This window comes from Gopherus flavomarginatus, chromosome 1 (genome assembly GCF_025201925.1).
Source record: "Gopherus flavomarginatus isolate rGopFla2 chromosome 1, rGopFla2.mat.asm, whole genome shotgun sequence".
NCBI lineage: Eukaryota > Metazoa > Chordata > Testudines > Testudinidae > Gopherus > Gopherus flavomarginatus.
The window spans coordinates 250,074,946-250,085,740 of record NC_066617.1 but is presented as its reverse complement, the minus strand read 5'-3'; the positions used below and the strand labels follow the sequence as shown (position 1 = coordinate 250,085,740).

The window sequence follows — 10,795 nt, the reverse complement described above, 5'->3', positions numbered from 1 at the left end:
TGTCAAGAAACTGATATAAGTTGGGGCACAACCAGAGCCATCATCTAAGCCTCAGGCATGCATTAAAAAAACCCAAAAACACTCTAAAACGGTCTGTTGGTTTTGTAAAACGCTGGAGGTTTTTGGGGGTGGGGGCTGCCTCTCAGGAGCCCCTTGCTCACGTGACCCCATATCTGGACCACTAACACTCCGCCATCACTCCCCCCAACCCCATTGACAGCTATGAGCATGCATGTGGATTTCACAGCACTCGGGAGCAGTCCTTGAAACAGAAAACGCGTCTCAGTCCGAACCAGTCTACAGCAGCGAAGGTACCGGGCTGGGCGCAGTGAGAAGGGGATTAATGGTGCGGTGGAAACTCCCTCGGCAATTCCGTGCTGCCCCAAGCCGGCAGGTGCAATTGTGAGGGGGGCATTCAGGTTGTGAGGGGGGCATTCAGGTTGGGGTTTTGGCACAGGGTTTAACACGGCCGCTGGCTGCGCTGGCTCTGAGCCAGGTGGGTGTGGAATAAGCCTGGGCGCCCCGGGTATTAACGGGCTGCAGCGAGCTCCCTGGCTCTGGAAAAGGGGGGTTATCAGGGGACGCCCGGCAGCGCGGCTCCTAGGCTGCTCTGCGCTGCCCGGTGCAGGCAGCTGAGTGCAGGTGGGCTCGGGGGGGAGGAGGAGGGGGCAGAAGGGCACGCGACGACGGTTGGGGGGATGGAGCGCGCGGCTCGGAACGGGGCGGGGGAGGGGCCGGGAGAGGCGCGCAGGGGAGCGAGGGGGTTAATGCAGCAGGTAACGGGAGAAGCGCAGGGGGTGGGGGGCGGCTGGAGGGAGCTCGGGGCAGTGAGCTCTGGGTGACCGGGAGCAGATACCTCCTCCCGCCCTGCGCAGCAGGGGGAGCCGCCGCCGGGTCTCTGATTGGGCTGCGGGGCTGGAGCGGGAGAAGCGGGCGCCACGGCGGGTAAGTGCGAGGGGGCGGCGGAGTCCGGCCAGAGCCGGGGGAGCCGCCGCCATGAGCGCCGGAAAGTCCCCGGGGCGCAGGAGGAGGAAAGCGGCGTGTCCCCCGCAGGTACAGACCCCCCCTCCGGAGCAGCTGGGGCGGCGGCGGGCGGCGGCCCCGTCTGGTGGGAGCCGGGGACCCCTCCCTGCCCTGCCGGCGAGCGCGTGAGGCCTGGGGTTGGGCTCGCGCAGCCTGCGCTGGGAAGACCCCTCCCCCCCGTAAGGCCCGGCGCGAGGCGCGGGCTCCCCGACTGCGGGTGGCACAACAGCGGCCCTTGCGGCGGGGCCGTCGGAGCACCGGGCGCTGAGGCTGAGCGCAGGCTGGGGCAGCTTGACACGGGCCGGCCCCGCAATCACCATGGTGACGGCGTGACTCCGGCTGACAGGCAGGGGGCACGGAGAGACGTTGGGCTTTGTGTGAGACCAGGTGCCCCCAGCGTCTGTGGCGCTTGCTTTATTTTTAGAAACCGGTAACCGAGGGGTGCTTCGTGTACAGCCTGCTTCCCTGCAGGCAGTGTAGTTTACTTTAAAAAGAAAAAGCCGTGATCAAATCTGCACCGGGTTTGCAGACTATCAGAATTTCCTAGCCCAGGCACAAAAGCTGCTTGCCCACCGGCTCCATTACAACTATCAGGATGGAAAAACGTTATTTTATGTACTGGTTAACCTCCCCCCGCCTTTCCCAAGCACCCACCACTGCCCAGGCAAAGATAATTCCGAAAGATTATTGCATAAAGGTAGACAGTGGGTAGCAGGTTTCCCACAACAAGTAAGTTAGCAAGTTTCAGTAACGGGTTATCAAAGCTTCACTGGTTTGTTTTTTTTAATGTCAAATAGATCTGACATAGTAGACTTATAAAAATAGGTAAAGGCATATATATTCGGACTCTGTTATGTCCCAAATTTGTTAGTTTTCAAAGATACCTTTACGTTTAAAAAAAAATGAGCAAGGCTAGTTTTGCTTTTTTCAGGGCTGGATCCAGTGAATTTTCTGTTGATTTTTATGGCAACAGACTCTAACTCTGATGCAGTATTTTGCATCTAATATCTTTCATTGTAATCTGTGATAAAATACTATTATTTTACATTCAGCTACCCCGCACAGAATCCTCTCACTGCACACCTGGATCCCCCCACACAGCTATTCCATACTTGGATCCTGCCTGCCCCACACCTGGTGCATCTGGCACAGAGGGTCATGGCCCCAAGGTATTTCTGGGCCTGCACCTGCCCCAGGCAGCTCAGTGGGGGGATATGGATGGACAAATGTTCATTGGGGGAGTTTCAGGTGCAGAGGCAATGGGACTCTGCAGGGAATTCCAGGTGAAGGTTGTTGGACCTCAGCAGAGGGGTGTGGGGATTTCAGAGGGGGCTGGGGGAGTGGAACTCGGTGGGTTGGCGGTCTGGGTGCAGCTAGTTGGTCTGTGACATGAAAGTCTGGATGTGGGAGCTCAGAGTGGTGTAGGGGATGGGGCATCAGGGTGGGGGTTTGAGTGCAGGGAGCTCAGTGGGGGCGTTTGGGGTGCAGGGCTGGGGTTCTGTAGGAAGGGGTCTGGGTGCAGGGAAGCTCCAGATGCAGCAGCTGAGGTTCAGTGGGGTGGGGGTATGGAGGTCTAGGGGGATTCTGGATGTACCAGGTGATACTTGGCAGGGGTGTCTCAGTGTGGGAGGTTCAGCTGCACAGGGTTTGGGTGGATGGGGGAGCAGCTCCCCATACAGTGACCCCTCCTACCACAGCTGAGGAGTGATGGGGGCAGGAAGCAGGGGAGGATGCTGAGCTTCCTGCAGCTGGGGGAGATTTCTGGGGGTGGGTCTGACACAGTCACAGTCACTCCTTGCAGGGGAAGAGGCAGTCTCATCCTCTCCTGCCTCCAGCCCAGCCAGGACTAGCAGCTGATCCCGACTCAGGGTAGGAGCCACTGGCTGGGGTTTCCCCAACCCCCTGGTGATTTACCTCTCTGCTGGCTGATCTGGGTGCCTGAAATGTTGTACCTGCGCTGCTAGGGAGTGGTGCGTGATTGCTCTTGCAGCTTCCCTGTCAAAAAGTCATTTTTCTGCAGGGAAGCAAAGAAATCTGGGGGGGGAGGTACATGAATTCGGCACACATGCAGTGGAGCAGAATTCTCCACAGGAGTAGAACGTGTGGTCTATTTTTACCATCTCTTTATGACAATAACTTTCCTGATAATTTTCAATATGATTCTGTAGAGATGATTATTCTTCCAAAGTTGTTGTTTTATAAGATTATAATAATCTATCCACTACTGCCTCAAATAGTTTGTCATCTGTTTTGAGATTCTTGGATTTATTATTAATCATTAATTACTATTAATCTTTGTTTTTTGTGGTAGTGCTTTAAGGCCAGTTAAGAATGGGGCCTTACTGTGACAGTCTCTGCCCTGAAGAGTTTACAATCTAAATAGACAAGACAGTTCTGATTTTTTTTTCAGGGCTAGATCCAGTGGCTATTCCAGGACTACTGCAGCTGGTAGGAGCAGCTGCAGAAGCAGGGACTTTTGGACTTTTAGAGAACTTTCTACATTTGTATTGACTGGAACTTCTCTGTCCTGTTTTAACTTGCTGTTTGTGCCAAACCTCTTTCTCACAGTCTCTTTAGGTCTGCTCCTGTTCTCTGCTTCTTCCCTGCCCCATCCCCCTCAATTCCATTTCCTTCCTTTTTTTTCCATTTAGCTTATCCCTACAGAAGGAACCCCTCTTAAAAACAATTGTAAAACTAATATGATGTCTTCTGCCACTACATTGTTCACTTTGCTTGTGTGTTACACCCTTTCCCCTCTGGGATGTCTCCATCTGGTTTCTCTTTATTTTTTTGCTATCATATTTGACACAACTGATAGGAGCATTGTACTTCAGTTATGTAGGAGGGCCCAGTCCTGCAAACACTTACACACACTGAAATCAATGGCATCAGGGCCGGCTTTAGGAAGTGCGGGGCCCAATTCGAACACTTTCGGCGCGGCCCTGGCAGGGATGACTTAAAAAGAAAAAAGTGTGAAAAAAAGCCTTCCATTTCTTCCATGTATTATTTACTTTCCATAACTATATAAATAATAAAATTGTATATTATGTACATTGCATCATATATGCTGTTGATTGGTTATTAATGACTGCTGTTTCACATGTGTGGGTCCCCGCCACTCCCTGAGGGCATGCACATGTGTGGGTTCCCGCTGCTTCCTGCCCCCCTCATTGAAGCAGGTGTGCAGGTTACTGGCCTGGGAACTGCAGGGCAGCAGTGGACATGGGGCTGGTTCGAGGCAGGGCAGGGGCTGACTCAAGGTAGGGTCTGGCTGCAGGCAGGGCAAGGGGTGCGGGGCTGGCTGGAGACAGGGGAGTGTGGGGCGGGCTGGCTTCAGGCAGGGCCACGGGGGTGCAGCAGGGGTTGGCAGGGCTGGAGACAGGAGTATGGGACTCGCTGGCTTCAGGCAGGGGGGTGCAGCAGCGGTTGGCTGGAGACAGAGCAGGGCGGGCAGTGCAGGGCTGGTGCGGGCAGGGGTGTGTGGCAGGGGTTGGCTGGAGACAGGGCAGGGGGTTTGGTAGGGGCTGGCTGTGAGCATGTGTCATAAACAGATAAGAAAAGTTAATAGCACAGAAGTACTTTATATCTTTTTGACTATAAAGGGTTAACAAGTTCAGTAAGCCTGGCTGTCACCTAACCAGAGGACCAATCAGGAGACAGGATACTTTCAAATCTTGAGGGAGGGAAGTTTCTGTGTGTGCTGTTAGTTTTGGTTTTTGTTCACTCTTGGGGCTCAGAGTGACCAGATGTGCAACCAGGTTTCTCTCCAATCTCCCTGATACAGGCTCTTATAAGTTCAAAATAGTGAGTACTAGATAAAGCGAGTTAGGCTTATGTTTGTTTTCTTTATTTGCAAATGTGCATTTGGCTGGAAGGAGTTCAAATTTGTATTTTTGCTGAAAGGATTTTAATTTGTACTTGAATACTTAGGCTGGGAGGGTATTCCCAGTGCCTATAGCTAAAAAACCCTGTACTTATTCCATCTTAAATTTACAAGATCATTTTTACTGTTTTTCTCTCTTTAACTAAAAGTTTCTTGTTTAAGAACCTGATTGTTTGTTTTTTTTTATTCTGGTGAGACCCCAGGGGACTGGGTCTGGATACACCAGGGAATTGGTGGGGAGAAAGGAGGGAAGGGGGAGAGAGAGACTAATTTCTCTCTGTGTCAGGATTACTTTCTCTCTCAGGAAGAGTCTGGGAGGGGGAAAGAGAAGGAGGGAGGAAAGTGACTTGTCCTCTCTGTTTTGTGATTCAAGGAGTTTGAATCACAGTGATCTTCCAGGGTAACCCAGGGAGGGGAAGTCTGGGAGAGGTAACGGTGGGGGAAAGCGTTTGCTTTCCTTGTGTTAAGATCCAGAGGGTCTGGGTCTTGCGGGGTCCCCAGGCAAGGTCTTGGGGGGACCAGAGTGTACCAGGCACTGGAATTTCTGGTTGGTGGCAGTGCTACAGGTTCTAAGCTGGTAATTAAGCTTAGAGGAATTCATGCTGGTACCCCATCTTTTGGACGCTAAGGTTCAGAGTGGGGAATTGTACCATGACAGCAGGGGGTGCAGAGCTGGATGCAGGCAGCGGGGGGCGGGGCTGGTGCGGGCAGGGCAGGGGGTGCAGCAGAGGCAGCTGGAGCCCTGGCCCTTTAAAAATCCCCAAGCCCACTGCTATCCCAGGGTTCTGGAGGCTATTTAAAGGGCCCGGGACTCCCCTGATTCTACCCTGCCCCGGACCTTTTAAATAGCTGTGGTAGCCCTGGGGAATGCATGGGGGCGGCGGGGCTCTGGCAGCTATTTAAAGGACCAGGGTGGCAGAGGCAGCTAGAGCCCTGGCCCTTTAAATAACCCCCAGAGCCCCCTGCTACCCCAGGGCTCTGGGGGCTATTTAAAGGGCCTGGAGCTCCAGCTGGGGCCGCGGGGCTTGCGGTGCTCTGGCCGGAGCTCCGGCCGGAGCTCCAGCCGGGGCCGCGGGGCAGCCGCGTTCCCGCTGGCGCTTTGGTCAGGGAAGCGGGGCCATGGAAGACCCCAGAGCAGACCGCAGCCAGGATAAGTAAAAAAATTTAAAAGGCGCCTAAAGCGCGGGGCCCGATTCCCAGGAATCGGGCGAATCAGGCTAAAGCCGGCCCTGAATGGGATTACTCACCTGTGTAAAGTTACACGCTTGTGGAAGTGTTTGCAGGATCAGGATATATATTTGATATACAAGATAAGGGTATGTACATCATTGGAGTTTTACCTCAGTAATCAGTCTTCTGATTTGACAGCAGGAATTTGTTTCTGTCCTATGAATTGTCAGTGGGTATTCTGCAAGGTTCTATTTTGGGCCCACTGCTTTTTTTACCCTTTGGCCTGATTCTTTTAAGTATCATTTATATACAAACCATACCTAATTTAGTTTCTTTATTTTTTTAGGACAGCAACTAGCTGCTTTTATTGCTTAATATGGACAAAATAAAAATGCTAACAAAACTTTTTTGCCTCTAAACTGCGTTATTTTATTTTCTGCAGTAAGGGCCTGATCCAGTCAGTACTTACTGAAGTCAGTGGAAATACTCCAGCTGACTTCAGTGGGTGTTGGATCAAGCCCTAACTCCCATTTCTACAATTTTTGGGTTTAATTCTGACTCATGTTTTACATACTAAGTCAATAATTAAAATGTATAGATTTTAATAATTATATTTTTTGTCTTTGTTACTAAATCATTGATGTATGATTCAGTTATTTCTTGGCTTGACTGTTATAATGGCTTTCTTGCCAGGTTTCCTACTTTTTCTTGTTGGTGTACAGTCTGTTCAGAAGTTTGAAGCTTGTTTTCATTATGTTTATTATTCTTCAATTACTGCTTTATTCAGGCTGTTATACTGTCTAAACCTAACCTGTAGAATTAAGTTTAAATGTAAGGCTTTTTGTATAGTTACACTCACTCATTTATAGAATTTTGTTTATTCTTCTTACTGCAATTTACTCTCAGCTTCAGATTTGTGTCCTATTGCTTCTATGCTACTAGTTTTCCACATCAAAATATCAGGCCTTTGTAGTCTGGGGCCCTAGTGGTATACATTTGTTTTCTTTAAAGATACATATTTTCCACTTTGTTGAATGTATTTTTGGGCTTTGCCTGTTGACATTTTTTAATATTTGCTTTTTCGTTTGATATTTTGTTATACTTGTAAAAGATGGTAGATACCATTGGCATCAATTTAAGTATTAATAATGTCAGACTCAATTGAAACAAGATCCTCCCCACTCTTGCTTTTTAAACTTGCCAAAGTAATGGAAAATCTATATGCTTTACTGCTAACTCCCTCTCCCCCTACGCTCCTTGGCCAGAGGAGCAAGAGGCCAGTAATGAAATCTAGGTGTCTTGCATGGGATTGTAGAACAATTCCACTAAACTACCAGACTAATTTAAAACCTTTTTTTTGTTTTTAAAAATGAAATGTACAAAATTTATCTTTAGCTTCTCTGGTGTAGCCATGAGCAGTGTTATTTCAAAATGTTCTCTCAGTGTGCAGCGTTAAGTACCATAAGGGGAAATATTGTTATGAAATATCTTCAGGAGTATGTCTTCTCCCATTTTCAAAGGTCACACTTCATGACTGCATGCAGAAATTCATTCCACAGAAGTACTTCTTATACTGTTTTCCATTCCCCCAAAAGGTAACAACAAGAGAAGACTATTTTAATATAAGGGATCCAGGGTCTGACAGTGAGAAACCTTTTAAATTGGAAGGAAAGGCTAAGAACAAAGACAAAGTCATCCATAAACTGAATTTAAAGGTTGTTTTATTTTTCTACTTCTTGTTTTTTTGCTTTGGTGGCAGTTTGTAAGGAACAGGAATTCTGATAATTTTATATAATGAATTGATAACTCAGCAATAACATCTGTTCGTTAATTCAGTGTCACAGTCTGTAGAGCTTACAAGCCTTTTCTTACTGAATAGAGTTGCAGAACCAAATCAATTATGGCATGATATCCTGACTATGTTGCATCATTTACATCATCGCATTTTGTCAGCATGTGATGATGCTATGTCAGCGTGACTTAAAATCCTTAAATATTGATGGAACTTCACAAAACAAAAAACATCATAGTTTAGTTAATGACTTTGTGTATATTCATTTGAGGTCAACTACTGTCATTCCTCCATCTCTCTGTTATTGGGAGAGAGGGGAGTCTTCCTATGACTAGTGGCCAGATTAGGAGGAAATGATGGTTATCCACCCAAGACTTGTTCACGGTCCCAAATATCTAAATGTTTTAGCTGAAATCATTAGGAGTGAAGTAGTTACCAATGTTGCATTTAGAATGATATAATTGGGCTGTAGAGTTAATACTTCTTTATTTGTCTGTAGAGTTGCAGGCACTTCCCCAAATTTAATGCACACAGTTAGTCATTAATTTATCATTACACATTTCCCAGTTAATATGCTCTGCCACAAAAACCAAAGACATCCTAAACCATGCTCAATCTCCAGCCCCTCTACTTAAGTGCCTATGAGAAAAAAGGGGGTTTATAGCATGTCTGGATGCTAACAAATTCCTGGTCTGGTTAGTAAGATGGGATGCTAATTCTAGAGTCGAGGCTACACTTCCAAGAATTCCTTATTTATGTTGAGGAAGCTCCAGCTCAGATGTAGGGTTGCCAACTTTCTAATTGCACAAAACCAAACATCCTAGCCCCGCTCCTTCCCTGAGGCCCTGCCCACCACTCACTACATTTTCCCCTCCCTCGGTGGCTCACTCCCGCATCCATCACTTTCACTGGGGTGGGGCAGAGGATTGGGGTGAGGGCTCTAGCTGGGGGTGTGGGCTCTGGAGTGGAGTCAGAAATGAGGGGTTCAGGGTGTGGGAGGAGGCTCTGGGTTGGGAGTTGGGGTGCAGGAGGGGGTACAGGCTCTGAGGTGGGGGTGTGGGCTCTGGGGCGGGGCCAGGGATGAGAGGTTTGGGGTGCAGGAGGGGGCTCCAGAATAGGGGGTGGAGCCAAGGGATTTGGAGTGCAAGGGTGGGCTGTGGGTTGGAGCTCAGAGTTGGGGTGCTGGAGGGGGTGTGGGCTCTGGGATGGGGCCAGGGATGAGGAGTTTGGGGTGCAGGAGGGGACTCTGGGTTTGGGGGGGCCTCAGGGCTGAGGCAGGAGGTTGGGGCTTGGGGTTGGGGTGCGGGCTTACCTTGGTCAGCTCCCGGTCAGCAGTGCAGTGGGGCTAAGGCAGGCTCCCTGCCTATCCTGGCTCTGCACTGTGCCCCAAAAGCTGCCAGGAACAGGTCTTGCTACTCGGTGTGGGGGGGCAAGAGGCTCCATACAGCTGCTGTCACCCACAGGCACCACTTCCCCAGCTCCTGTTGGCCATAATTCCCAGCCAATGGCAGTGCGGAGCCGGTTCTCAGGGCAGGGTCAGTGCACGGAGCCCCGTGCCCCTCCCCCCCCAGGAGTGGGACCTTCCAGCCGCTTCTATGCCACAGCGCAGTGCCAGGACAGGTAGGGACTAGTCTGCCTTAGCCCTGCAACACCACTGACGGGACTTCTAACAATCCAGTTGGCAGTGCTGACTGGAGCCTCCAGGATCCCTTTTTGATGAGGCATTCTGGTCAAAAACCAGACACTTTGCAACCCTACTCAGGTGCCATTGCAGATCTTAACTGTGGCATAGGGAGGGAGATAGTCACTCTGTTAACTAGGGCCTGAAACAAGTAGGGCTTTACATGTTAAAAGCAGCCCCTTGTACTCTATTCAGAAAGTTACTGGAAGCCACCAACTGTGAATGTTATAAGAGCACTATGTGACACATCTCTAACTATTCATGCAGTGACATTTTGCTCTAGCTCAAGCTTCCAAATGGTTCCAGTATGCAGCCTCTTGTACAGTGCATTTTAGTAGTCTAGTGGCTGATGGTAGCAAGGTCAGCGCTGGAAAGGTTACTCTCTTCTAGCAGGCACAGATGGAATGGTAGCAAGGTCAGCACTGGAAAGGTTACTCTCTTCTAGCAGGCACAAGTGAAAGAACTTTTTTTTTTAATTACAAGTGCTATTCTATCTTCCAGAAACAGCCCAGGTGCTAACATGATTCCAAGATTGCTAATTTGAATCATAAGTAATTTGAATCACAAATAGTGTTTTGAGAGCACAAAGGCTAAGCGTTCTCTTGCTGAGTTTAGGTCAGTAACAATCACTGAGGCACTTAGGTTGACCAGATAGCAAGTGTCAAAAATCAGGACAGGAGATAGGGGGGTAATAGGTGCCTATGTAAGAAAAAGACCCCTAAATCGGGACTGTCCCTGTAAAATCGGGACACCTGGTCAGCCTAGAGACACTAGAAGATTTGGGACCCCACAACCTGTCTTTGGAACCTGTGTCCTACCTGGCTGGGAAGGCTAAGAGAGAAAACTAGATCCATTGCTGGTGAATATTGTCAAATGAGAGAGTGTAGAATGCCAGCGTCTCTTAAGAAAGCTGTTGCTTGGCTTTTTTCTCAAGAAACCAGCATTTGATGCAACAATCTGGCTCCTGTTTAGTATCTAATCTTTTGTCTTTGGTTAAAATTAGATAAGGCGTTTGTTATTGAAGAGGATTGGTGAGATTCTGTGGCCTGCATTGTGCAGTAGGTCAGACTAGATGATCATAATGGTCCCTTCTGACCTTGAAGTCTATGAGAATGTTATAGTGAGACAACCTTCAGAATACCTGAAGGGGGGAGGGATAGCTCAGTGGTTTGAGCATTGGCCTGCTAAACCCAGGGTTGTGAGTTCAGTCATTGAGGGGGCCACTTAGGGATCTGGGGCAAAAATC

General features: G+C 49.2%; 1 protein-coding gene across 9 annotated transcripts in view; it reads left to right on the top strand.

Annotated features, from left to right (window-relative positions):
• The first annotated feature begins 381 nt into the window (after positions 1-381).
• The window catches only part of TSGA10 (testis specific 10), a 101,234-nt gene continuing 90,820 nt past the window's right edge, over positions 382-10,795 (top strand). For 4 of the 9 annotated variants that reach the window (XM_050931740.1, XM_050931721.1, XM_050931731.1 and 1 more), the window contains exon 1: positions 982-1,053. In XM_050931740.1, coding sequence (XP_050787697.1) covers positions 997-1,053 — 57 coding nt within the window. In that variant the 5' untranslated portion in view covers positions 982-996. Of the gene's footprint in view, positions 395-981; positions 1,054-7,671; positions 7,792-10,795 lie in introns of those variants that run through there. The other 5 variants (XM_050931676.1, XM_050931746.1, XM_050931713.1 and 2 more) reach the window with 5 other exon arrangements.